Here is a 26,461-nt window from a genome sequence, read left to right on the forward strand (position 1 = left end):
TTAGATCAAACCACCCCTCGCCACACCTTCTGTACCCAGCGGGCCTAGCTCTCTACGAGGTAGGTACCCAGGCACGTGCCAGGGAGTGGAATGCACCCACGCCTACGCAGGCACATGCTCCCGCCCCAATAATACTTCCCCTGCTCGCCTGGAACGGGAAATTCGATCGCTGTAAGCTCCAGGTCCTGGGGGAAGCAAGTCCTGACTTTTGACATATTTTCACTGTCACTGCGTTGTGTAGATTGAAGGAAGAACTATGTACGCCAGTGCCGCCAACGCAGGGCTTCAGCTGGCACCTTATGGTTCAAGAAGGTCATCCATACCATTATCGGTGTCCATAAATGTTCGTTCCTCCAGGATTCCCCAAGTCATTGATGCTATGGCGAAAGGAAACTGAGTTGCATGGGATCGTCCACACGGTTTTTCCACCACTGTCTCGCAGAGCTTGGTTGAATGGGCTCTTGCGTGAAAAGGGGAAGAAACCCAACACTCAGCATCCACGTCACAAGTTTCCGTAGCCAAACGTATTGCCACCCCACTGCATCTGGCTGTAGTTTCGGTTGGTGATTGCCTCAAGCAAGTCTCGTCCACCGAGCGTAGGCCCGATGCCACCAAATCCTTGATCCACAGTCGCTTCGTCACCTCCCCATAGGTTGTCAAGGGGCAGTGCAAGCCAATCGCCCGTAATATCAGACATCGCAGAGCCCATGTTAACATCATCGGGTAAGGGAAAGTCAATGTCATGTTCTCCACCGAAATTGGGAGGAGGTACAAATGTCTGGGAGTCCAAGTCTGCCATGGGTCTTGCTTGAATGCCGGCGAGAGGATCATTCATGTAGAACTCGAGCTTGGGTTGGATGGAGCTGCTAGCTTGGGGTAGAGGTTGCTGTTGCTGGTGGTGTTGGTGGTGGTGGTGGTGGGGCTGTTGTTGCTGCTGTTCATTTGCGCCATCATGGCCGTGAGGGTGAGGAGACTGTGGGCGGGACTGTTCACGGCTTGGACCTGCTGATCCGGTACCAGGGTGCTGCACTCGGATCATTGTCTGCTTCACGTTGCGTACGATATTTTGCACGAGTCGAGATGTTGACGAGGCTAGGTGTACGTCGTCAACGACTTCCTTGGATAAAAGCTCCGTAATCTGATCCAGCTGTTGGAGGCATTTTCGCACCAACCCTTCGTGGGTGCCCAAGCTGAAGCGCTGTGTAGTGTGAGGTTAGTTGCTTCTGGCGCTAGGGACAGCGGCGTGGGGCTTCTCACCTTCAGAGTAAACATCATGCCCGATAGGCTTCGAAGGTACGTGCGGACCGGCGCGTTTCTCAAGAAGCCTTTGGCCGCGATGCCGTCAATAACGAGGCTAAGGATATTGAGGGCGGCTTCGGTGACTTCATCGATGTAGGGCTTGTTCTCTTCCGAAATCCTGAGTAGGGTAGCCTTGCGCATGGTTGCCCCGCCCTCTACCCAAGACTCCACAACCTTCTGGAGGCCGAGCGAATTGATATAGAGGCGAGCATATTCGTATTCCATGAGCAAGATGCATTGCATGACTGGGTGGATGTGTGAATTCACTTTCTCAAACTCGGTTTTCCAGTGCTGGAGTAGAGGGGCAATATTAGCAATCGCTTCCTTGTACTTTCCAGTTGTTGTAAGCTCTCTCGTGTATTGGTGCGACGAGAAGATTTGCCGGTTTGCCTGGTTCATGATCTTGGCCACGTGCACCCAACACCCTTGCATAATATCAATCGGATGGTCTTGTTTGGGGCTGATTTTGTCCCAGATCACGTCAGTCTCCCACTCGTCGACACTGAGAGAAGACTGAACGCCCATTCTGCCGCTGGTCTGCGCGACATAGACAAGCACTAGACGTCGGATGCGTCTCTTCCGCGCACAATCGGACTCAGGTCCATGCTGGTGACGGCAGTAGAAGTGGTTCGTGTCGAAGACACCAAGTTCAAACGCAAGACTTTGAGCAAGTCCAAGAAGCATCCACGACATCCTGTCTGACCTCCACGCAGGTTCAAGCCAGCTTGCATAGGGGAGATTGTCATAGTCCCTCGTGTCTCTCCGCTCATCGTTTTGTGCGGCCGCCTGGGTATTCACTTCGCTTGTTACGATGAGGCTGTGATCAAGAAGACCATTTTCTTCGTCTCCAGGTGGGAAGTGCAACGCGCGTGGTTGCCAGTCGGTGAGCAACAGGAGAGCTTCGATGGTGCCCAAGGTGCGAAGGCTGCCCTGCCATGTGATTTGTCCTGTGTTAGACTCATGGATTTTCGCATTATTCCCACCTCCACAGAACCCTCCCCCAAACTGTTCCTGACCCCAAAGAAGCCGCTCCACCTGGCGACGAAGGTGAGTCCAGAGCTTGTCGTGAATCTGATATGATCGAGACATTGCGGCGTGACCAGAGAGACGCATATGGCGCGAAGCAATGGCGAGGATGGCCAGCGCTAAAATGGGCTCATCAGCGAGCAGGACGTGATGCTTTATGGGCGATCTGAAGTCTGGAAACACGACTGGAGTCATGGGAGCCAGCTTGTCGTAGAAATATTCAACATACTGCATAGCTTCCCAAGCGGTGAACCAACCGTTGCGAACGAATCGCATTTGTGACCAGGTCTTCAGACCCGCTTCCTGTTCCGCTTGCTCCGTTGGGGACAGGCCTACACCCGGAGGCTCCTCAGGGCCGCCATGACCAAGACTCGAAATCGTCTTCTTCCGAACGCGATCGGAGACTGGGCTGTCTTTGTCGCCAGGAGCAACATCTTCAAAGACGTTTGCAGCATCAACCAGGAGCATGATACTATCTTGAGTACTTGACACTGGAGCGCCCAAAGTTGCAGCCGCTACCTGACTGTGCAGCTGGACATCAGATGCAGGCTTGTTCCCTGCAGATGCGGGATACATGGAAGGAATCTGAGAGCGACGTGGATCGTTGCGAGGTTGAGAGGTGACTGATGCTCCGACGTTCTGAGACATTTGAGGTGACCAAGAGTGACGGCCAAAGCCGTTGGTTGTTGGCGCGGCAGGAGCTGACTGTCGGGAGCCCGGTGGAAGGCCATAGGAGGACAGTCCATCGTTTATAGTCGGCGCTTCACCATTGTCATATGTTTCGGAAACCTCTCTCGCTGTGCCGTCCGACCTCTTTTGCTTCTTTCTGGTGGGCGCAAATTCACACTGCAGACGCTCGCGGAGGCATCGCTTGCAAGGGGGATCCGTGGGCGCATCAACACCTGGAACATGACATGGTCAGTGGCAATACGAGCAACTCTCGTCTGTGTAACGTACTGCCTAGGTCACACTTGACCTTGCGCTCGCGACATCGCTGGCAGGCTTGATAGCCCCGTCGGTGAGGCTTGCCTTCGCGGGGTTGCGCAGCATGAAGATCCCCAGGTTCTGGAGAAGAGCTGTTCTTGAAGGTGTTTGGATGGATCACGCTGGTCGTGGGCAATTGAGGATGAGCATTGTAGGCCATAGCAGGCAAGGCACTACTATAATGTGGAGCAGCAGGTTGGAATGCTGATAGAGTCGCGACACCGACACCGAGATAGCCGTCCGGAGGAGCGAGGCCAAGCGGAGGTTGAGGCTGCACTTGGGCAGAGCCGAGGCCGTGCCCCACCATGACTGCTGCGCCACCAATCGGGGACGCCACACTGACACCCACTCCGGTCTCGAAACAGGACATGCCCAGCATAGCCGACGGCAAGGCTGCGGGTGGTGTAGAGACATCGTTTGGCATCAGCATGTCCATATCATCAAAAGCGCCAACATCGACACTCTCCATCAACTCGTCATACCAGAATTGTTGAGTGTTTTGGACATCTGGTAATCCGGTCACCCCGGAGTGGAACTGGTAATCCATGACGCCCCTGAGATCGGTTGAGAAAGAATCATGGGTACGGTCAGACAGGTTGTGCCAGTAGAAGCGCGACGTGCCTTTTGTTACCCCGGGATTTGTGTTGAAATTCACTACAGAACACGTACACAAGCTACGCGTGATCGAACCCTTGTCACTTATTCACGTACCATCATGTTCCGCTTTGATCGGTAAAGACGACCACAGAGCATGTGAGAAGCAGATCTCTTGCTAGAGAGATTTAAAGACTGGCCATGACATCAAGCTGCTATGCTGCTATTCATGCCAGAGCATTGGTCTGACTTTTGTCACCTGTTCCTTGTCCCCGGTAAGCCTTGTCGGTACGGCAGACCCACTGCCGGGGATGTTGTTACAAAGGGATCAGTCTCCTTTTCTCTGCTGCCAACAATAGTCTTCTTATCGTCGGGTTCCTGTTTCAGCGGCGTCGGCAGACTCCGGACACTATCTTCGCTCGCTCGTCGTAATATGTCCGGTGTCATGCGGCCTCCCATCAATCCTCTAACACCACCAGCTTTCCGCGAGGGCATCTCACCTGTACCTGCTGTCAAGACATAAAGCAGGTACTTGAGATTTGGAAGCGTGTGCCGAATATCAAGAACCCTCAGACCTTGTCGATTCATTAGAAACTCGATATCCTTATTCAATAAAAAGACCCCGTATTCAAACTTGTAAGGGACGGTTGTTGGATGCAGTGGGTATCTTCGTTGGCCGAGCCCGATAGATATCGGATCGGTGATGTAGGACGCTGACCCATACGGCTCAAGTGGATACGGCAAAGGAACTGACAGGTAGAGCGCCAACTGATGTACCATCTGGGCGGTAAACCCAAGAGCTGCAGCAATCTCGTCTCGGTTTGTGTCGTTGTAGACGGAATTGGGGAGGTGGAGGCCGCGGATTGTGAACTGAAGAGTCCGATTCTTGAGTGGTTCAATTGGGAAGATAGCAAGAAGCGACTCGCATATTCGCCTAACCTGGCCGCTCGACTCTGCTCCAATCTGTTTAAGCTGCGCTTCGAGCTCCCTGGATTCCTTTGCTCTTTCTTGTACCAACCTCCTGAATTCGACTTCGGCTTCGCGCCCCAACGTAAGCGCGTGTCTTTGCTGTGCCAGAGATTCTTGTAACTCTTCCCGCCGTTTCTTCAACTGTCTGAGTTGCTTTTGCTCTGCTGCCAAGGCCGCCTTTACCTGGGGGTTCTCGTCATCAATCTTAGGTTCTGCCTCCTCCTCAAGCGTGAGAACGCGCGCCTTCGCAAGGACATTGTTGATATCCTTCTCAAGTTGTGAGCGCACCTTGATGGCGTCTTGAATACACTCATCCAAGTTCGCAAGCTGCATCAGGGCGTCAAAAGTAGAGCCCGGTTTGCTAGTGCCGGCTCTATGATCAACTGAATGCTCGACAGTAGGATGGGGCTCTGCAGGCAAGTCTGTGAAGCTGGTGTAAATTCCATCAGATAGGTGTAGCAAGATGCAGTTTTGAGGCAAAGGGTGGTGGAAATTCTCCAGGCTCCGTCCAATGAATTGCAATGATCGCAGGTTCAAGTCCAGTTCAACAAGCAGAGAGTAGTCTTGAGTCTTGGAAGGTCGGGCCCAAACTCGAATGGTACATTCATCGGATCTTGATATTCCTGGTCCGCTGTTGTCCAAATCGAAGAATGCAAAACTCGGATTCATGGATTTTTCTATGACCTCGCTGATGTATACAGGTTCGGAAATGCCTGCACAATGCACTGATACCCATGTATCGGCAAGGCGCTTGACGACCATGTCTTCCAGCGTTGACTGACGCACGCGGGGACTGGTCGTAGCCCAATGTAGAGTGCTTCTTCGGCGAAGTCTCGCCCCGCCGGGCCTGGCTTGTCCTTTCTCATTTCTCTCGAAGGAAGTGGCAGCTCTTTGGGGACTACCGAGAATTGCAGCCTCGTCGGCCACAGTAGGGAGGTTTGTGAATGAACGCGAGTGGGTGAGATGCGGCGGATTCGACTCTTCGTGCAACGCGCGCTTGGCTGGGCTAATAAGGTTGTAGGGGGCGTCGTCGTCGGTGGTAGTCTTGCCCTGTCGCTTGGGACTGCTCGAGGTTACGTGAAGATTTCGCAAGGATATTCCATGTAGATGACGCAGGCGGCGATTCTATGCGCAACGTGAGCAGGGTGAAAGAGGCAGGGAAATCCCACTGACCCATGGATACAGGAATGGCCGCCCTTGGACTCTGGAATGGACGCCCGAATCATCTCCACGATCAGCCATTGCTTCCAGTGCTGGCGCGACGCATTGCTGATAAAGCGTTGTAGGAGCTTCGGGTCGTGAAAAGCCGTGCAGGTCTACATTGAGCAGGATTGACCAGGGACGCTACCCGTCTGTGCTGGGGTTTGGATGCACTTATGCATTTCTGTCCGCAGAATTGGGCATCACCTGCATTCTGCGGGTTTGAAGTCAGCCTGCCACCAATGATCGACCCTGATTCGAAGGGCCGGGCGGAGTATCAATCATCCGAAGCATTTCCTTGGCTGACGTCGTGCGAGGCTGGCCCCTGAGTTTGCGATGCGAGTATCAAACGACAACCTCAAACCCGAGCATGAACTGGCTGCAGGCATTCTTACCACATCGACAGAAAAGAGATTTTGACGAGGTAGCTGCTTCCGATACAAACCCCCAGACCTCCCATAGTTGCGAATTCCCAGATGAGACCTGCACATTCCGGTTTCACCTCGTGTCACGGAAAGGCAATGAGCTCCCCTGACGGGCATCGCCATGGACAACTCCTGGTATTCTGGCCTGCAAGCCCATTTGACCGTACAGATGACATTGGAGACAATGTGCTCTCTATACAAATCTGTTACTGAGGCCCTGGGGCCTTCCACACCGTCGCCCACACCACCCAGCATGTTGTTACACACCCCCACCCAACTGTCTATCTACCAGTCCGCAATCTCCTCCCTTGCATATGTGTCACGTCCTCGACTTGTCGTGGCCATTTTGGGAATGGTACGTGAGCTTTAAACCAAGCACTCAAGTAGCACCAGACAGCAAGCCACCGTCCACACCCAAACGGCTGGAATCCTCCCTTTCCCCTTGGTCCGAACCCCCTTTTGTAACTCATCTGTATGAGCACGGTCTGATACCCAATGATAAATACCACGTCTACACCTCTTCGGCACCGTTTCTGTCATCGACGCAGAACCTGTTCTCCTCCAGAGCTGCAGTGTGGTTTCCTGGACGACATGTTCTTCGACTCCGTTCATGTTCTCGGTGCATTCCGTTCTATTCGGGCGGTCCAGACGGACAGGCCCGGGAGCCTTTGCATACGCAACTTCAACAGTTGCTATGACAGCAGTCCATATCAGCTGTCTAATTTCTTTCGGCTCACCCACCGGATGAGGGGCGTCGAATACATTGTCGAACAAGGCCCTGGCATCACAATGCGCCAGGTTTTACTCGTGTTGGAAGAGAAGAGTGAGAACACATAAATCCCTCGGACACCGCAATGATTTCTCGCGGCCCTCCCACAACTCGCTTTTCTTTCCTTTGCGTTCTCTCCCTCTGTCTTCATATTCGCTGCCCTTGCACGGTTGTCAGTATTTGACTTCTTCTTGAGCTTGAACCGGCGAAGAACATCCCTAACAAAGACATATCACAACCCACAGATCCTCAAAATGAAGTTCCCAACAACGATGCTTATTGTGCTGGCTGCCAGCGGCCGGGCCCTAGGCTCCTGGGTGGACTGGCTCAGAGACGTTACTGTGACGGAAACAGCTACAAGGATAGTTCAATCATGCCCTTGCAATGGGGAAGTGAAAGTCACGCCCGTTGTTCGAGGGCAAGAGCTCCAGAACTTCCCAAAGCCAGGGTCACAATTTGGGCCGGTTGGTCCCCATTTCCCTGCTGCAGCTGGAAGGATTGTTACCAAGGCCGGTCCTATAGTAGCAGTCTACAGCACCGCGGGAACAATAACGACCAAGACCGGCATTGTCATTGAATTGGAGCCCAGTCGTGGTGGCCATGGTCCGGGATTGACGACGACGATCTGGACAGGTCCTCAGCCCACTGATGATCTGGCTTGGATAGACTGGAACCCCGGGCGTGGAAATGACGCCGGTACATTGACACGAACTCAAACGAAGTTTACGACCATTTATGGCCCTGCCCCGACAAATGCAGAGCATGAACCATGGGCCGATTGGCTCGAGCCTCCTCACACTAAGGAGTCTTCTACATCTAGCAGGACGTCGACTTCTTCAAAATTATCCAGTTCATCATCCGGCGTTGGTCCTATTGGTAGTTCCACAAGATCGAGTGCAACTACTTATGGCTATCCGACCAATCCTCAATGGTCATCTAGCACTTCTGGCGTCTCAACTTCTTCCTCATCCCGTACCTCCGGCACGTCAACGAGTCCTTCTGGGAGCAGCACCGGATCCTTGACGACATCAAGCTCATCACTCACCTCAGCCTCCTCTAGCACGTCGACCAGCTCAACTGGCGGAGGAAGTAGCAGCTTGACTTCCACCAGCTTCAGTACCACAACAACGTTCAGCTCAAGTAGCAATAGTGGTGGTCCTATTGGGGGAAGCACCACGACCTCTTTAAGTGCTAGCAGTAGCTCTTTCACGTCCACCTCCACACCCAGTGTTTCGACAACTTCCAGTTCGACTCTCGACACGTCGTCATCGGACAGCACTTCTAGCAGTCGCACTGACAGTTCAACCAGCAGCTCAAGTGTGTCCGCCAGCAGCAGTTCCACAAGCAGCTCTTCCTCAGTCACATCAGATACCTCTTCTACCTCTAGCACGACATTTTCGACAACTACCTCGATAGTCTCCTCAGCAACCACATTGTCCCCTTCCAGCACTACTTTGCTGTCCACCTCATCTACATCTACCTCCACGACCACAACTGTTGCACAAGGGGCAGTCGTGACGGATGATGTTCGCTCTTTATCCTATAACGATGCCATACTTCAAGCCCACAACATTCACCGTCGAAATCACTCTGCATCCGATTTGACTTGGTCCGACAACTTGGCGACTATTGCTGCCCAGATTGCCGCCAGCTGCGTATATGGCCACAACACGTAAGTAATTGTATTGCCGTCCTTTTGCATTGCGCCGTTGACTAGCCCTATGCTAAACCATTCTACTCTTTACAGCACAGCTGGTGGCGGCAGCTATGGTCAGAACATCGGAGCCGGATACACACCTGCACAGGTACCGGCCATGATCGGTAATGACATGTACAACAAGGAGATGCCACACTACCCACTCCCTTACGGTGTGGACAATCCGGATACAAGCAACTTCGACTCATGGGGCCACTTCTCGCAGATTGTGTGGAAAGAGACTCAACAAGTAGGCTGCGCGACGCAGTTTTGCCCCAACGGAGTGGTGGGTGCCGAGTTTACACAATATTTCACGGTTTGCAACTATTATCCTCCTGGTACGTGCACCACTACAAGGCCCCCTTTCGTTATCGCTAAGTCGTTCTGTCGAGTTGTACAAGTTGCTGATTAGAGAACTAGGAAATGTCCAGGGAGCTTACAGCAACGTGGGCGCGCCGCTAGGTCAACCTGTCACAGTGGAGCTGACCAATTGAGAGAAGATGCGGGCGTCTGATATACTTCGGCCACTGTAGCTAGACTGTAACAACAGGGGAGTCCTACAAAGACTTATTTGGTTTTCTGTCCAAAGGGTTAGAGCATCGGCGCTGGCAGCCGATGTTGGTTATGGGGCGGTGAATATGAGGGCGTCATGGTGAAAAGGACCCGAAGCTAGACCTCGACATTTTGCTCAAGGCTTGTCTGCGGAGTTACTTGATGAGTCTCACCCGTCTATTGATCATAAGTTACAATTTCTGATGCGAAGGGAACATTGTGTCTTCTCTGTGATAGCAGCGTTAAGTGCTAGTCGCGGCAACTTTCCTAAGTATGTAGCCATTCGCAATGCAACACTTCAGCTCTTGCGATGTCCCAGTCAAGAGGAAAAGAAATAGATTGGCGTAAAGCCTCCCTGGTGGCACTGAGTCGTAACTGTAGACAGTTATTTGCAATAAGGAAATAATAGGCCAAGACATATCCCGTCTACTCTGACGCCTGGCGCCGTGCTCAACATGCAAAGCTTCTTTCCAGAGATTCCTGCTCTCAGTCCTACTTCCGCAGACTATCCAAGCGAGCTTGCAAGTCGTCATCCTCGCCTCCGCCTCCTATTGCCTGAGCAACGCGGCCTTCCGGTACTGCCGCCTTCTGTATCCCAGTTGGCGTTTCACCGAGCTGTAGCATAGCATTAGTCTCCGGTATTCAAAACGTGGAATCGGTCCTACCGCGTTATTCAGATCGACACCGATTTCATCCAGCACCTGATTCACCACTTCTTCCCCTTCCTCTTCATCTTCCAACCCGGTGACATCGTCAATAGCATCGTCCATCATCTCCTGGCGCTGATCCATGATATCGTTCTCGCGTTCAAACTCCATAGCGATTCGCTGTAGAGCAGGCAGGTTCATCTGACGATTCATGCTCCCAAGTAGCATAGTAGCTCCTTTCATGGACTGCATCATTTGTTCATTGCTCCGGACAGTCTTCCGCACGTAACGCCGTTGGTCAGCCGATATTCGCACTGTAAAAAGGATCCAGGGGTGTCTACCTGTATCCTCAAGCTAATTGCCTGCAGTTGCGTCCTCATCTGGTAGAACTTCTGAATATACCTCCTCGTTCTGACCAGGTCCTTTGCCTGGATCTTGCAGGCTCCAATCTGCCCATTCTTTGCACTCTTCTTGATGTCTGCCACAAGCTTTTTCTCTTGATTCTCTAGTTTTACACGCTCACGGTCCAGTTCACGTTGGGTCTTCTCCAGAGCGCGTTGGTGTTTGCGTAGCCTCTCGGCTGGGGTCATGCGTTTGCCAAAGGCCCATTCTATTATCTGATATCGAGAGGTTAGTGGGGTCGAAGCGGTGGTGGGCAGAGAGACGACAGAGACTCACATTCATGGTGAGGTGTTCGAAGAGTGGCCGGAATACAAAGGCAAGATGGCGCAGAGTCTACCAAGTATTAGACTGCAATCAAAGAATCCGTGCAATAGAGTCTGTCACAGAGATCAACTCGAGGCTGCGGTCTTAGAAGCGTGAACTAGAGCGTCGGTGCAGCAGCCACTGACGCTGCCGGAAGAACATCGGCTGTTCCTCCGATCACCCCAGACTGCGACCTCCGTCTTCTTTTTCTCCATCCGCAGACGAAAACATCTACAGATTATTCGCAGGTTCAGCTACAGTCACTATCATGGACCTAGACGAGCCCTTCGATCCGACGAATCTTGCAATGATCAATTAGGGACTACTGAACACCATTTCCAAAATGAGCGACACCAATGAATCTGGCGAAGGATCATCGCGCGCTCCCCTTGATCCTGATTTCGCGCCCTCCATGGACCAGGACGAATTGACATCGCCCAGCCCTATCCACCCACCTATTTACCGGCCCGAGTACATGACCGTAGGAACTGGATCACAGCCATCTCATGCTGCAGCTCTTATGCAACAGCTAGAACAAGATTCTGGCTATGGCAGCATGGCAAGTGACGTGCAACAGTCTGGTGGCGAGATGCGTGCGTGGGAGGATGAACTGCTGAGAGACAGACCGACACCTGCCCATACTCCCCAGATCCATGGACAACCCGCGAAGATGTCGGAAACAGAGAAACGATCGCTCGCCAGCCATGTGCATCAACTCTATTACAATCAAAATCGCGTCGCCCTTGCGAAAGCAATCTCCCAGACCGTCGAACTGCTGAAGCAATTACAAGAGATGAACGCTCAATGGCCTGCGCACTACCCTTCTGTTCAGAAAGATGAGAAAGACAGCCAGTCAGTCAGACCAGTCCTGCGAGAAGTCCAGTCAACAAGGCAAGCGGCGGATCTGTCACGGCAGATGTTTCTCAAAAAGGCAGCACAAGATCGGCCCGGAGCGTTGAGAAGAGCTGGGACTTCAGTGGGAGAAGATGCGACGGGAGAGTCAAGTTCGCAAGTACAACATAGACCGACACCGGAACCACGGCTCATCACACCACAAATCGCGCAAGAGTTTTCCATCCTCAAACTTGACCTCAAAGTCGGCGCGCTATCTCAAACGGAACTTGTTCATTCTCTGGAAAAGAAGTCAATCGCGTCATTACTGGACGGTAAGATAAGTCAGAGCGTTCGGCATTTACTGGCACTCCGGGACCGGATAGAAGATACGTCAAGCAAAGTCTTGGTTACCGGAGATCTAAATGCGGGAAAGTCGACCTTCTGTAACGCCCTCCTGCGCCGCAAGATTCTGCCTGAGGATCAGCAACCATGTACCAGTATCTTCTGTGAAGTGCTGGATGCTAAAGAAAATGGTGGCATCGAAGAGGTCCATGCTGTCCACAAGGACTCCGTCTACGATCGGAATGATGAAAGCACCTATGACTCTTATTCCCTGAAAGACCTGGAGAAGATAGTCATTGACAACGACCGATATATGCAGTGCAAGGTCTACGTCAAAGATATCCGAACGATCGACCAGTCGTTACTGAATAATGGCGTCGTCGACATCGCGCTGATTGATGCTCCCGGTTTGAATTCGGACTCAGTGAAGACCACGGCTGTATTCGCCCGACAAGAAGAGATTGACGTCGTTGTCTTTGTGGTCTCAGCAGCAAATCACTTTACCCTGTCTGCCAAGGAGTTCATTTGGCAAGCCGCTCATGAGAAAGCCTACATCTTCATGGTGGTCAATGGGTTTGACAATATCCGTGATAAAGAACGATGTCAGAAGATGATTCTGGACCAATTGGCCAAATTGAGCCCACAGACCTTCAAGGAAGCCCAGGAACTGGTCCATTTCGTGTCGAGCAATGCTATTCCTATGGTGCCCTCCCTAATCACTAACGGAGTTGGCGGTGGTGGCAGTGGAGGTGGAGGTGGATCGGATCCCCCCGGGGACGACGATGATGGCGGTTCCGACAAAGGCAAGGGGAAAGACAAGGAAAAGATTCGAGATTTTGAAGTTCTTGAGAGTGCGCTCCGACGGTTTGTCTTGGAGAAGAGAGCACGCTCGAAACTTGCGCCCGCGAAGACCTATCTCATGAACTGCTTGGGCGACATGAATGTCCTCGCCACGGTGAACCGCGACGTTGCACAATCGGAGCTTGACCGAGTATCCAAAGAACTTTCGGATCTCGAACCGGAATTCGAAGAGAAGCAGAAACAGCGTGGAGCCGTTTCGGAACAAGTCGAAAAAGGAATTGACTCGACCTCCACTGAGGTGTACAACCACACTCGATCAACTCTATCCAGCACTATTGCAAACGTCGGCAATCAAAACCACGGCATCGAATACCCTGGGGTATTCTCGGCATTCCAATACGCGGAAGACTTGCGCATTGCCATGCTTGATCAAATTTCCGCGGCCGTCGCCAGCTGCGAGAACTACGGCCGAGCGAGGACTGTGCAGGGCGTCAACACGATCAAATCACTTGGCCTATTGCATGTGGGCGATAGCTATGAGAACCTCAACTTCGCTGCAGACAAGATGTTCCAGCGCCGAAAGGATGCGCTGGTGCGATCTGTAGATACAGACGTCGAGATCTGGGATTTCTTCGACGTTGCTGGGTTGTGGGAGCGACAGGAGAAGACCGTTGGCACAGGACTTGCGCTCACTGTTGCTGGGACGTTAGGCACCAGGGCAATTGGCGGTGTCGGTTGGGTTGATGGAGCGTTCGGCGCGGCCAAAATACTAGGGAGCCGGAATCTGAGGAGGTTGATTCTACCAGGCGCTATTGCTGCTGGTGAGTTATGTTGTCTTCATACAAAGCGTCAAACTAACGTGGTGTTCTTGCAGCAATCTTGGCAGTGGCCTACGTTCTGTCTACCATCCCGCAAAGCCTGCCTCCGCGTCTCGCACAAAAACTCTCAGCAACCCTCGCCCAGATGGACTACACGCACAGCAACGCCCACCGAATCGCCTCCGAGGTCCGTCGCGTGCTCCGCTACCCGGCCCAACAATTAACGGCAGACCTCGCCCAGAACGTGGAAGAGCTAAGACAGAGGAAAGAAGAGGTGACGAAAACGAAGAAAGAGAGCGAGGTTGCGCGGAAATACTTTGGAAATCTCGTACGAGAGAGCGAGGAGACGAGGAGGCGAGTGACGGGCATTGATCTCGAAGGAGGTCCCCCTGGTGCTGTGGGTGGTTATGTCCTGTAACCAAGTGTGCTCACTCTGTGCTTGCAGCTCTGAGAGAGAGGTATAGTAAGCAGATGGAGACGCGACGAAGAAGAGAGACGTGCTCCAATACTATGGTGGTGGGCTACGACTGTGACGGGCATGTATATGAGCGACGCTGGACTTTCTCCACTTGGTCTCCCCTTGACTGTTGTCTACTTGTACAAATCCAGCTTCAAACCTTCACGCGGTAGAATTAGCGATAATATGAGGCCTTTCTTCACCCTGTGTTTCGCTGAATTGGGTTTCATGTCCACGAATACTCGGTATATAGCGTGCGACGTCTGTTGTGGCTGATGGAGGCTGATGTGAGGCATGACGGAGCAAGAATCGCGGCTGCCTTGGCTTGCCGCGTCGGAAATAGCGGGATGCGAGAGGCTAGTGAGGCTTAGAGGAGCTTAGTAGAACTTAGTGGCATTTTGAAGTGCTAACGACGCTGGTGGCAGTGTCCTCGACATTGACGTCATCTTTGTATACGTTCACCTGCGATCCTCACCCACCATCATTCGTCTCGCTGATCGGCGGCTCATTCGTACCCAATGTGCTTAGTGGTTACGACGTGCCCATATCATTACAGAGATTTGCCTATATCTAGTTGATGCCCTGTTCTTGTCCTGAATCAGACAAAAATCAGACAACACTCCATCAAGTGTGGCACCAGATTACAATGGCAAACCCGTCGCAGCATCCCAATTACTACTCAGAACAACAGCCCGTGGACATGAATCATCCAGCTTTTGTATACCATCCACAAGAACAACAATCAAACTATCCGCCACCTCCCCCTCAGCCGCCGCGACCGAACGAAACCACAGCACCGGGCTACGATCCTCCGGGTCCTCCACTCCCGCAGAGACCCAATGCCCAGGGAAACTTTGACGTTGAAGCTCAAACTACCGCTTATCCGCAACCTCCCGTCTACAACCCGGCCGCGTACGCTTCTGGCCAACAACACCAGCAGTTCCAACCACCGCCCAAGCGCTACAAACAAACATTTGCCGTTGATGATGACCCGTCCAACCTCGTCCACTATATCCGCGATCCTCACAAATTGATAGGATACTTGGTCCCGTTTCCGCGCCCAGTTCTTCCCAATGTTAATCCAGAAACCATCCCGCCCCGGTTTATGATCTACACCCCGCCGCCACCTCCACTTCAAAAACCAACTGAAGGCGAAAAGGAAGCCAAGCTCCACAAGGTCCAGCGGAAATGGCAAGAAGAGGTCCGCTCTGCAAAGACCAGCACCGCCAAAACCGCCAGCTGGAAGGGTGTCAAGTCTAAAGCGACGCGCGGGATTGATTGGGCCATCCACAAGACCACGTCCTCCAACCTGGACTTTCTCGGCCGTATATCTCCTGGTCCCCAGCAGGCACATTCCGATGACGAGAGAGACCACGAAGGCCCTGAAACGCACAAGACGGTAGCGGTTGAGGAAATGATACTCATTTATCCACCCACCCTCAACCTCACCGACCAACAGATGCGCGAGGAATTCGTCAACACGATGCTGCGTACAAAATCCAAGGCGCAGAGAGACACCATCATCGCGACCGGCCTTATGCCAGTGGCGTACGGCATCGATATCCTAGCTACATTCATCTGGCCGTTTGGCGGGCTGGGCGAGATCGATACGGTCTGGGCATACGCAAGTTTCCGTGGCGCGAAGACCGCAAGATCCGTGACAAAGAGGCTGACCAGCTCCACTCAGTTGTCTCCCAACCATGAAGACGAGTCCAACAAGTTGAAGCTCACATTCACACACTCCCAGCGTCTCGAAATCCTTCGCAGATATCTCGATGCAGAATGCCACAAGGCCGACTCCAAGCTGTTCCCGAACTATGAGCATTCTCCCACGGAAAGCGACGTGCTGGAGGCAATAGGTTGGACTCCCAGTCGTGACACCGAGGAGAAGAATTGGGAGGATGAACACTGGGAAATACAGGAAGTCAAGGAGGATTTAAAGACGGTATTCAAGAAAGCAGCGAGTGAGTGGAGAAAGTGGTGCCGACTGCTGGAGAAGAAGTAAGTTCATCCCAGGTCATGTCACAGAATGCTAACAACAAAACAGTCCAGAGAAAGCCATGAAGAAGTAGGCTTGAGACATAGAAGCTGATGCTTCGAATCATGTCATCATTGATACCCGTATACCTCGCGTCGTTGAAAATCCGAATAACATCCTGGGGAGGAAGTTGCTGAACATTTCTTTTCTTACGACCAGCTCGCGGACTGCGCTGTTTCAGCCCGTGCACATGAAGTCCATACTGTTGTGGTGGCTGTGTTATATCAAGAGGGAGCCCTCATTACTCTTGAACATGAACTTTTGACGCAACATTTCTGTGGTCAGTAAAGTCATCTTGCAAGCCTTGCGTCAATGATAGTCCATGTCAAGAGGCAAACCTAGAGGAGTGGATTTCACAGCCGGATAGTGTCCCCGGAGTCCATAGCACTTGTAATGGTCAATCAGTGCACATGGAGTGGGGGTTTAAGCGGTTGTCCAGAAATATTTCGGCGACATAACATCCATATCCTCCTGTAGGATCAACAGACGTTTCGAGCCGTGAAAACAATCGCGTGGGTGAGTAAAGCCGTGCATGGGAATATCTCTAGGGCCAGGTCCTGTGGCCCACCTTTGTTCATGGCACAGAGTAAAGCCCCTGTCAACAAGAAGAAAATAAATGTCAGAAATAGATCTGCTGATTTCTATGAGCATACCATATGGTGGCGGAGAAAGTCGAGTTGGATGTTTGATCCGGAAAATCTGGGCATGGCGGAGAACGACTCAGCCGACAAAGTTCAGTACGAGCACATTTCCGACTCTCTAAGTTGCCGACTGCAACAAGCAAAAAACTAGCCATCCCATCGCTGGGCCCATCTGCTGTATGGCAAGACCCGTGTAGTCCGATTCGAGTATTGAACAACCAAGGTTAAGGCCCGCATGTTCCAGGATCCATACCCAGGTGTGGGCTCGCTGTTCGGCAACGGAATTAACGCATAATTGAACTGCGTTTGCTGCGCCTTGTTCAGCGTTTGTAAGCCATTGGGACATAGTTGTCGCCGCGTAGAAGCGAGCCATATTGGTTCACGCAGCCCAGGGCGATCAGGGACGTGTTGGACAATGGCGAATATCGATGGCTTGTACTCTGTATCTCTCGGCTGCCCGCCTCCTGATCAATACCATCCACTGCGCCTGTCGGTTGAACAACGGCTGCCGAGCTGCTCGGCCGAATCAGGGTCGCCACTGGGCCATTCGAAAGGGTGCGAGGGACCAGCTGGACAGCTGGACAGGTAGCCAGCGAGCGGGCGCCTAACGAGATTGACTGACTCATCCGCCAATGGTGCCATCTGGTACTAGAAGCAGGCGGGGTCTCGCTCCCACGGTGTCGGTGGTCAAGGGATTCCGGGGGGCGAGGGAGGACGAAATAATGTGGATGGATGGATGGATGGATGGATGGATGGATGGGTGCCTGTGCTGTGCATGCTTCGTCTCCGTTTGTGCGTGCGACCGTGAGTGTGCATTTTATGTGCCCGTGAGTGCGTGGCCAAACACAAATATAGCAGGCGGGCTTTGGCTCTGTACCGAGTCCCCAAGTAATGAAGGCAGAAACCCTGGTAAAGGAATGCCGTCACCACCGTAGACTCCCCGTGGCGAGACGTCTAGGCACCCTCCCTCGCTACCAAACCGTATTGCCTAGGTAATTGGTTAGCTACCTTAGGTACCACCCTAGCACGGGCGTGCAGCTAGGCCCCAGGGGCGAGAAGAAATTATTGACGTCTGATGATGTGGTTCATCCTTTGAGCGGCACCCACAGCCTCTCTGGTTCTCGCCCGCCCTTGGTCTTCCCCTCCCCCACAAACTTCCAGCCCAGCGCAGACAACAAGCGATCCGATTGAGAAGAGCAAAGAAGAGGTGGAAAGAACAAGCAAGCCGAAAGCAGAGGGCAAAGGAACAGCCCGCAAAGCAAGCCACACCCCTCATCCATCTTCACCACACATCACCAGCATCGCAAGCCCAAATTTCATCATTCCCTACCTACGTTATATTCTCCTGCTGAGCTGCGCGCGGCGCACTGCCACCTCCATCTTCTCATCCTCATCATCTGGACCAATAAATTGCTTGTGCCACTCCCTTGCTACCTCGCGCTCTACACCAGTCCCTCAGGCGAGCGCTATCACTACTGACCTCATTTTATCCCGCTCCTCTTGCTGCACCTAGTTCGACCACCTTGCGACGCTCGTGACTAGGCCTTACATTGCCTCGAGTCAACCTCTTCCTCAACAACCTCCGAGACACTAACGTCAAGACCGACATCTGCACTTGTCGGACCGCCACATACCTGCGACTCATCGTCTTACCCTTTATCCTCAAGCTACCTAGTATTCCCAGCCCTTCAAGCAGAGATCAGAACTCGACCTGGAAGTCCTCTCTCCTGTCCTCCTTGAAGTTCCCTACCTTCGTTTCCTCAAGCACGCTCGCTCGAGACACTTCTGGTATCCGGCCCGAGGCTCCTAGCGCATTCCTGTCTCTTTCAAGCTGGCGGGCACAACCGATCGGAGAACCTCCTCGGGAGGCTTTCTCAATCGCGTCTTTGGAGGCAAGAAGGAGAAGGACACAGACTCGGAGAGCACACCCTCTCGAATCAGCACCGACAGCAACCAAAATGGCCCTACTTCTCCAGGTGGCACCATCACAGTCAAGACCAACGACTTGAGCCCCAAATCCGAAACTCGAAAGCCAGCAGAAGAGGCCTCCGCTTCGCCTACAGCCGACCCCAAGAAGCGGAGGAGCAGTAGTGCCAAAGCCAAAGAGATCTTTACTCAGGCCAAAAACTCGTTAATCCACGGCGACAAGGACGGGCCCCAAACACCCATGCAGAGATTGTCCAAGACCGATGCCGCACTGAGCGTGCCACAAGGCTCGCTGAACAACTCGGCCGGCGAGTCGCAACCTACGCCGAACTCATCCTTTTTGGTGGGCGTGACGGAAGACAAGAACAAGAAATGTCGCCGCACCATGGAAGACACTCACTCATATCTCTACAACTTTCTCGGCACGCCTGCGCCCGTACTCTCCTCCGACAGCTCATTATCCAAGAAAAATTCCAGGGAAGATCGGAACAGTCTCAATACCATCCCATCCAATTCTGGCCAACATGTGGTGGAGACCGACAATGGCTACTTTGCTATTTTTGACGGACATGCTGGCACCTTTGCCGCCGAGTGGTGTGGGAAGAAATTACACGTCATCCTGGAAGAACTAATGCGCAAATACCCCAATACGCCCGTACCAGAGTTGCTCGATCAGACATACACCTCGGCCGACAATCAGTTAGAGAGATTGCCACTCAAAAATAGTGGGTGTACAGCGATCACCGCGGTGCTGCGGTGGGAGGACCGCGTGCCCACCAACCATTCCGCTACGGGGTCTCAAGCTATTGCATCGTTGGCCGCAGCAGCAGCTAAAGAGGCGGAAAAGAATGAGAAGAACAACGAGCCACTGAAAGACGGAAAAGACTCCACGCCGAGGTCCAACTCAACGGCTGAGGCGGCGGCAGCAGCGATCCAAGAAGCCAAGCAAAAGGCCACGCGACAGAGAGTGCTTTACACCGCTAATGTTGGTGATGCTCGGATTGTTTTGTGTCGCAACGGGAAGGCGCTTCGTCTGTCGTACGACCACAAGGGAATGGACGAAAACGAGGGACGGAGGATATCGAAAGCCGGAGGATTGATATTGAACAACCGGGTGAACGGGGTGCTAGCGGTGACGCGAGCATTGGGCGACTCGTATCTGAAAGACTTGGTCACCGGACATCCTTATACAACAGAGACTGTGATTCAACCTGACCAAGACGAGTTTTTGATCTTGGCCTGTGATGGAGTGAGTTGATCTTGAGACCAACATTTTGGGGTGCATGTCATGCTAACACGCAACAGTTGTGGGATGTCTGCTCAGACCAGGAAGCGGTGGACTTGGTCCGCAACGTTCACGACCCTCAAGCCGCGTCGAAGATACTAGTAGATCACGCGTTGGCACGTTTCTCGACCGACAATCTGTCCGTCATGGTTGTTCGATTCGATCCGCAGAAACTACAACACAATACCAAGATGGATATTGGAGTGGAGACTGAAACAACCAAGGATAAACTAGCGATCAGCGAGGTGGAGATGCTTGTGGGAGAAGCACGGCGGCATTCCGGACTGGCTCAAGAAGGGCAAATTTCTGATCAGGACTCGGAAGAACTGAGGCAGTCAGTGATCAAGGAACAGGAAGAAGAAGATCAGGAAACGGGGCCAGAGTACACACCGGAGGGCCAGACCGAGGCCGAGAAGATCTTGTCGGAGAAGAAATCGGAGCAGGTGAAGCCTAGTGAAAGTTGAGTTGATGTCTGGTGCTGTCTGGGGTAACGCAATGAGGAGGAATAGATGACTTGCCTGGCACGAGATGGGGCCATCAAACTCCAAACACGCATCGAAAGGCGGTGATGCATCGCCTATTGCCGCCAGAATGGAGAGCCTGCATCAGTTAGGACACGTTGTCGAGACGAGTGTCAGATTGAACCGGTGTGCCCATTTCGAATCTGTGGTCTTGGATAGGCCAGGCCTCGATCGGAAATATGTCGCCATCCGAGACAATCGAAGCATTCTCAGGATGCATTCTATTGTTACTTTGGGGATGGGCTGGCCCAACAGACCAGCAGCCAACAAGCTGAGCGGTGGAGTTCTTGACAGGGGGAGAAGAAGCGCAGCAAGCATATTGAGGTTTTGCCCCAAAGTCTTCTCTCTCAGATCACGGAAGAGCCTGATCGAGTGCTTGACCGGTGTCTGGTGGGTGACTTTGAGGGATTTCGTGATTGAATGATGATTCAATTTGTGCACTCGGGATGCAGGTTTTTAAGCATTCTTTTCCTTCGTAGACACGAGCATGGATCATGGGGGTGATTGCCATTGTGATGGTCCAAGACCGAGACAAGGCTGAAGGGGACAGTCTAAGGGGTTTCGGAGAAAGGGAGGCGGGGAGAAGGCATTGGCCCTTCGGGTACAGTACGATCAGGGAGAGTCTGAAAGGGCCAACTAGGAGTATCCACCTAGGAAGCATGCAGATTTATTTTGATTCCATTCAGCCGAGTGGGCGTAGGGATAGACGGGCAGGTCGAGGACTCCGTATTATGTAAGGCTCTTCCGACCGGTCATGGGCGGTGGTGCCGGGATGGAGACAGCTCCAGGAGGCATAGCGGAGCGGAGCCCGAAGAGGAAGACGAAGCCACTGAATGATCGAAAACGGGAAAACGTGGGGGTTAAAGGACGGGAGCTGAGGTAGGAACAGCAGCATGGGGACCGTTACTCCGTGAAATGCTTTCGATCAAGATACCTTGTCTCCGTGAATGAGGGAGGTGAGAAGACAGAGAGAGCGCACGTTCTTTCCACGGATCGCCGGAACATCATTTTGTACAGTGGCAGGCAGTAACAATACGGAGTGCTTCGTACTGATTACGTCGATACATATGTTAGCAGGTACCTACTTAGGTAGCTAGTACTGTAGCAACCTCGCTGCCCAATGAGTGTTGGTGCTATCTGCCATTCTGCCCTCCTACCATGGCGAACGAGGTACCTGTCCCTGGCCGTCGCTAGAATGATCCGGGCCGCTTATCATCATCATCAGCTTGCCGCCACCACAGCCCATTCCCTCGCAAAAGCAAGAATGCGCCCAGGCCCACTCCAAACCACAATCGCAGCCATGGAGCTCCTTGTAATACCCATACTAGCCAAAAGTATCTAGTATGACCTGCAAGCTGCGAACCTGCGACCCGCGACCCCCAATCATCCCAGACCCTGACGTCCTCTGGGATTTTTTTCTCCAAAATATTAATCTCTGACCTCTCTAATCTACTCCTCTACAACCTTCATTCAACTTCAACCCTCAACGTGACTCAAAAAGCTTCCCTTGGTCCTTTCTTTCTCGTCTCTCCTTGTCGTCGTCTGATCTCCTGATGGGCTTCATGATCCTGCCATAAACCCCCCTCCGCACGTCTCGACCACTGCGACCACCATGGCGAGCAAACTTCCCCTGCGCATGATGCCCGGCTTTCCAATGGCGTCACCCAGGCCTTGGTCCATGCGAGCTTTCTCAACATGTCGCCGCTCAACTCTCCCCCTTCCAATTGCCTCCAGACCGTCCTCCTTGGTGTCCCGGCCACTTATCCAGCGATCCTTCCGTCGCAGCTACGCCGATGCCCCCCAAGCTCAGCTTTCCCCAGAACCCAAACCGAAGAAGCGATTCCGATTCTTCCTCTGGACCTGGCGCTTGACCTATCTCTCCGTCCTAGCAGGCCTGGGATATGTCACCTATCAGATCTATGAAGGTCGCAACCCGAAAGAGCAACTTGAACCTGATCCAAACAAGAAGACGCTCGTCATTCTTGGTGCGCACGCTTCCTCCCGCAGTTACTGATGCTCAATGCTGACATGCCCAGGTACCGGTTGGGGTTCCGTCTCCTTGCTCAAGAACTTGGACACCGAAAACTACAATGTCGTTGTCGTCTCGCCTCGTAACTACTTCCTCTTCACCCCTCTGTTGCCCTCGTGTACTACTGGTACCATCGAGCATCGGTCCATCATGGAACCCATCCGGAACATTCTCCGACACAAGAAGGCAAAGGTCAAGTACTACGAAGCTGAATGCACGAAGATCGACTACCAAAAGAGGATCGTCTATGCTAAGGATGACTCGGAAATCAAGGGTGACACGATGGAGACGGAGATTCCCTTCGACCTGCTTGTCGTGGGCGTTGGAGCAGAAAATGCCACATTTGGAATCCCCGGGGTTCGTGAGCACGCCTGTTTCCTCAAGGAAGTCGGTGACGCTCAAAAGATCCGCAAACAAATCATGGACTGTGTCGAAACTGCAACTTTCAAGGATCAGAGCCCCGAAGAAATCAAGCGTCTTCTCCACATGGTGGTTGTCGGTGGCGGTCCGACTGGTGTCGAATTTGCCGGTGAACTGCAGGATTTCTTCATGGAAGACTTGCAGAAATGGGTCCCTCAGATCAAGGACGATTTCCATGTCACTTTGGTTGAGGCTTTGCCCAACGTGCTCCCTATGTTCAGCAAGCAACTGATTGAATACACCGAGTCATCCTTCAAGGAAGAGCATATCCAGATCCGCACAAAGACCATGGTCAAAAATGTCACCGACAAGTACATTGAAGCCCAGGTGCAGAACCCGGACGGTTCGAAAGTCTTGGAGAAGATTCCCTACGGACTGCTTGTCTGGGCTACCGGTAACGCTCTTCGTCCCGTGGTCAAGGATCTCATGTCCCAAATTCCTGCTCAAGCGAAAGCCCGTCGTGGTCTTGAAGTTAATGAATACCTTGTCGTTAATGGCACCGAAAATATTTGGGCTGTTGGCGATTGCGCCGTGGCGAACTACGCGCCCACCGCTCAAGTCGCTGCTCAGGAAGGAACTTTTCTTGCGCGTTTGTTCAACACCATGGCCAAGACGGACGCCATTGAGGCTGAACTGCGCGACTTGTCCGGCAAGCAGGCGACCGCAAACCCAGACCAACGCAAAGTCATCTTGGAAGAGATCAACGAGCGCCAGCGCCAGCTCCGTCGCATCAAGCAGATTGGCCCGTTCAGCTATTCGCATCAAGGATCGCTTGCGTATATTGGTGCCGAAAAAGCTGTTGCCGACGTGTCTTGGTTCAGCGGAAATATTGCAAGCGGAGGTACCATGACGTATTTGTTCTGGAAGAGCGCCTATTTGAGCATGTGCTTTAGCAGTGAGTATCGCCTGTCATTCCCCGCCATCTTTCCGCTTCAGTGGATTTGCGCTGACATTATTGACTCTTTAGCGCGCAACCGCATCCTCGTCTTCTTTGACTGGGCCAAGGCCAAGTTCTTTGGCCGCGACGTGTCGCGAGAATAAGCAAATTGGGACAAAGGCCGGAAGCCTGAGAGTTATATGCGTTTCCGGGAAGTGACAAGGAATTGTATGCTCTTGCCGCAAGCTTCTTTGCTTCTGGACAATGGGATTCCTGGGCGGTATTAATGCTTCTCCGAAGGCTTTTCGGGCCCGGATCGAGAAAACGACAACTGTTTGACTTATAGACGGCCCCCTCTGGAGGGGCCGAGCACTGTATGGTACCATTATTGTTTATCCTTTATGCTGAAATACCTCATTGTTGCACGCCTGTTGTCGGGCATGGCCGGACCTTGATCTGGGATACCGGGCTCTCCTTGTGAGATTTATCGAGGTACGAAAACGCCCCGTGTCTGTCAAGATCTAGCGGAAATTCGCTTGCCTGCTTTCCCCTCGAATTCTACAAGACGCGTAGAGTCACGGACTCTCCATTTGGAGATTCTGTGCTACCTTTATACAAAAGTCCCATCTTCAGTGCTCTCTGTGCATTTTCTTTCCAGCTCGCGAAGAAAGGCGTCGCCGAAAAGAACATGCCGCTGTATAAATAATACACGTATTCCACCTTTCTTTACCACAACTTGTCTCCTTCCTTCCTTTTCGCGGCCCTGCCGCCCCTGGCACTCTCTCTTTTCAGGGCCTTCAGCTCTTCTTCGCTGATTGGTGGCTTGAAATACAGACTGGCGCTCTCGCCCTCCTTGACCATGTGGCTCAAATAACCGCGATGCTTCGCGTCCCTGTAGTACTCTAGCTCCTTCCGTGAGCTTGGATCCGGTAGTCTATAAGGAAAGCCCATGCCCCTGGCACGGTTCTCGGCCAGCTCGGCCCCTTCCACTGCCAGGTTCGGGTTGTTCAGCGCCAAAGGATCCCAGCGCAGAGAGAGGAAAGGGTGGGTTTGACTGTCTTTTATACGACGGATCGCCTGCGCGGTGTAGAAGCGTGTCGTCACCGTTCCGCCCAGAGCTTCCACTGCCGCAATGGCAGATTGCGACGCCCTCGACACGACGATGTGGATGGGTGTTTTGAGTTCCGAAGCCCCGCTTCCGAGTAGTTTCACGCCGTCTTTGATGCGACCCAGGACGCGCGAAGAGCAGAGTTCCTTCAGAGTAATCGGACGGGAGGGGTCCAGGCGGCCTTGGTCGATCCAGGTTTGTATTTTGTCCAGATTGATGGGGGACATTTCATTGGCAAATCTGCACACCATCTGTCAGTGAGTATTCTCCAGTATCAAAAGCAAGTGTAGACAGACAGATTCTTGAACCCATATTTTCCGTGGACGATGTGTTCGGGTGTCTGACCACCGTTGAACCCTGCGGGCACTTTGCCATGCTGTTTCTGCCCATCAGACCCACGACCGGATTTGCCTCCTTTTCCAGACGCGGGACCACGTCCACGGCGAATTTTCTTGTTATAGGCGCCTGGCCGATCGGATAGGGAGGTGAGGATCGAGGCATGTCGACATTGGGGAAATCTCTGGGCCTGAGGCTGGAGGAAAGGGAGGAGAAACGCAGGAATGGACGAGTTTGTATCTGCGGGACTTATTTTGACGACATCGGAACGCAGCGCCGTTGACGGCGAGAGCCGCAGGTGCAGTCGAGGCGGCATTGTCTGGGAGTTGTGAGTTGGTCTTTCATGAGCTCTTTGGCCGTAGAGTTGATTGAAAGCTTTACGGCGGCGCAGGTACTCGGCATAGTTGCTGATCACGGTTGCCAAGCATCCGACGCCAAGATTCCGCCCCGAGCGCCTCAAATTGTTTCGCGCATCTTGCTCTCGTATTCGAAATCTCCGCCCTATCGTCTTATCCTAACTCACTCGCTGGACGTGACGAGAGATGACAATAGTCAGAGAACGGACAGCGAGGCTAATGATCCGACCAGCTTGATGCTTCCAGTTTCTGCTCCATGCAGCATATAACAGTGGGTGGGGTGAGCGTGTTTTCTCGGTCGCTTCCTGATTATATAGGCTGTATCCAGTCTATCTTCAAATGGATCGCTTGTCGTCCCCACTTGATTGGCTTTCCCTGCTATTTCCCTGCTCTTGCATACGCCATAGACTTCAAGAGACAATACAAACTGGAGTTATATATCATCCACCGCCCAAGGGCGCAGGACGACCACGGTATGCTAAAGTAAAAACATGTTGCCGACTTGCGAGCCATCGTATGGTTGTCCCAGGTTTGGAAGGATCTCCTTAGCGAGTTGCATCAGCATCAATATCAAGGGGCCGACAAGTAATTTACGTGACGACTGTGAGAGAAACCCAAGTTCCGAGGCTTCTCGACGATATCACTATTGTTATAGCCAAAAACTTCGCTGACAAGGACAAAGGAACGACCCTTGTAGCTTGACAAAACACAGTCGGCCGGCATCCAGTCACCCCTGTTGCAGCTGGAAGATGCATTTCGATCTCTTGATGGGTGACTCGAGTGTGGCAAGGTAGAGAGTTTGCCAG

At 52.7% G+C, this 26,461-nt stretch overlaps 9 protein-coding genes across 9 annotated transcripts; 5 read left to right on the top strand and 4 right to left on the bottom strand.

Annotated features, from left to right (window-relative positions):
• Positions 1–214: 214 nt before the first annotated feature.
• On the bottom strand, positions 215–3,856 carry PV07_00036 (uncharacterized protein; the record flags this gene model as incomplete). Its single annotated transcript, XM_016386453.1, has 3 exons — positions 215–1,198; positions 1,258–3,227; positions 3,283–3,856. The coding sequence occupies 3 exons, from the start codon at positions 3,854–3,856 to the stop codon at positions 503–505; spliced, it is 3,240 nt and encodes a 1,079-aa protein (XP_016253381.1). The 3' UTR covers positions 215–502.
• A 96-nt stretch (positions 3,857–3,952) lies between these two features.
• Positions 3,953–6,276, bottom strand: PV07_00037 (uncharacterized protein). The gene is made up of 2 exons (XM_016386454.1): positions 6,046–6,276; positions 3,953–5,997 (listed from the first exon to the last, which is right to left on the bottom strand). Exons 1-2 carry the CDS (start codon positions 6,112–6,114, stop codon positions 4,159–4,161), a joined length of 1,908 nt encoding a protein of 635 aa, XP_016253382.1. The 5' UTR covers positions 6,115–6,276; the 3' UTR covers positions 3,953–4,158.
• A 1,244-nt stretch (positions 6,277–7,520) lies between these two features.
• PV07_00038 (uncharacterized protein) lies at positions 7,521–9,456 on the top strand (the record flags this gene model as incomplete). The annotated part of the gene is made up of 3 exons (XM_016386455.1): positions 7,521–8,938; positions 9,014–9,300; positions 9,383–9,456. 3 exons carry the CDS (start codon positions 7,521–7,523, stop codon positions 9,454–9,456), a joined length of 1,779 nt encoding a protein of 592 aa, XP_016253383.1.
• Positions 9,457–9,654: 198 nt separating this feature from the next.
• PV07_00039 (uncharacterized protein) lies at positions 9,655–10,968 on the bottom strand. The gene is made up of 4 exons (XM_016386456.1): positions 10,840–10,968; positions 10,503–10,778; positions 10,180–10,437; positions 9,655–10,129 (listed from the first exon to the last, which is right to left on the bottom strand). The coding sequence occupies exons 1-4, from the start codon at positions 10,843–10,845 to the stop codon at positions 10,007–10,009; spliced, it is 663 nt and encodes a 220-aa protein (XP_016253384.1). The 5' UTR covers positions 10,846–10,968; the 3' UTR covers positions 9,655–10,006.
• Positions 10,969–11,089: 121 nt separating this feature from the next.
• On the top strand, positions 11,090–14,325 carry PV07_00040 (uncharacterized protein). The gene is made up of 2 exons (XM_016386457.1): positions 11,090–13,664; positions 13,718–14,325. Exons 1-2 carry the CDS (start codon positions 11,210–11,212, stop codon positions 14,077–14,079), a joined length of 2,817 nt encoding a protein of 938 aa, XP_016253385.1. The 5' UTR covers positions 11,090–11,209; the 3' UTR covers positions 14,080–14,325.
• A 301-nt stretch (positions 14,326–14,626) lies between these two features.
• PV07_00041 (uncharacterized protein) lies at positions 14,627–16,692 on the top strand. Its single transcript, XM_016386458.1, has 2 exons — positions 14,627–16,119; positions 16,166–16,692. Exons 1-2 carry the CDS (start codon positions 14,696–14,698, stop codon positions 16,188–16,190), a joined length of 1,449 nt encoding a protein of 482 aa, XP_016253386.1. The 5' UTR covers positions 14,627–14,695; the 3' UTR covers positions 16,191–16,692.
• A 1,202-nt stretch (positions 16,693–17,894) lies between these two features.
• PV07_00042 (uncharacterized protein) lies at positions 17,895–21,179 on the top strand. Its single transcript, XM_016386459.1, has 2 exons — positions 17,895–19,972; positions 20,029–21,179. Exons 1-2 carry the CDS (start codon positions 18,965–18,967, stop codon positions 20,470–20,472), a joined length of 1,452 nt encoding a protein of 483 aa, XP_016253387.1. The 5' UTR covers positions 17,895–18,964; the 3' UTR covers positions 20,473–21,179.
• Positions 21,180–21,797: 618 nt separating this feature from the next.
• PV07_00043 (uncharacterized protein) lies at positions 21,798–24,487 on the top strand. The gene is made up of 3 exons (XM_016386460.1): positions 21,798–22,514; positions 22,566–23,873; positions 23,946–24,487. The coding sequence occupies exons 1-3, from the start codon at positions 22,142–22,144 to the stop codon at positions 24,017–24,019; spliced, it is 1,755 nt and encodes a 584-aa protein (XP_016253388.1). The 5' UTR covers positions 21,798–22,141; the 3' UTR covers positions 24,020–24,487.
• On the bottom strand, positions 24,214–25,788 carry PV07_00044 (ribosomal protein L15). The gene is made up of 2 exons (XM_016386461.1): positions 25,260–25,788; positions 24,214–25,203 (listed from the first exon to the last, which is right to left on the bottom strand). Exons 1-2 carry the CDS (start codon positions 25,613–25,615, stop codon positions 24,582–24,584), a joined length of 978 nt encoding a protein of 325 aa, XP_016253389.1. The 5' UTR covers positions 25,616–25,788; the 3' UTR covers positions 24,214–24,581.
• Positions 25,789–26,461: the final 673 nt, after the last annotated feature.

This window comes from Cladophialophora immunda (assembly GCF_000835495.1).
Source record: "Cladophialophora immunda strain CBS 83496 unplaced genomic scaffold supercont1.1, whole genome shotgun sequence".
NCBI classification, from domain to species: Eukaryota; Fungi; Ascomycota; class Eurotiomycetes; order Chaetothyriales; family Herpotrichiellaceae; genus Cladophialophora; species Cladophialophora immunda.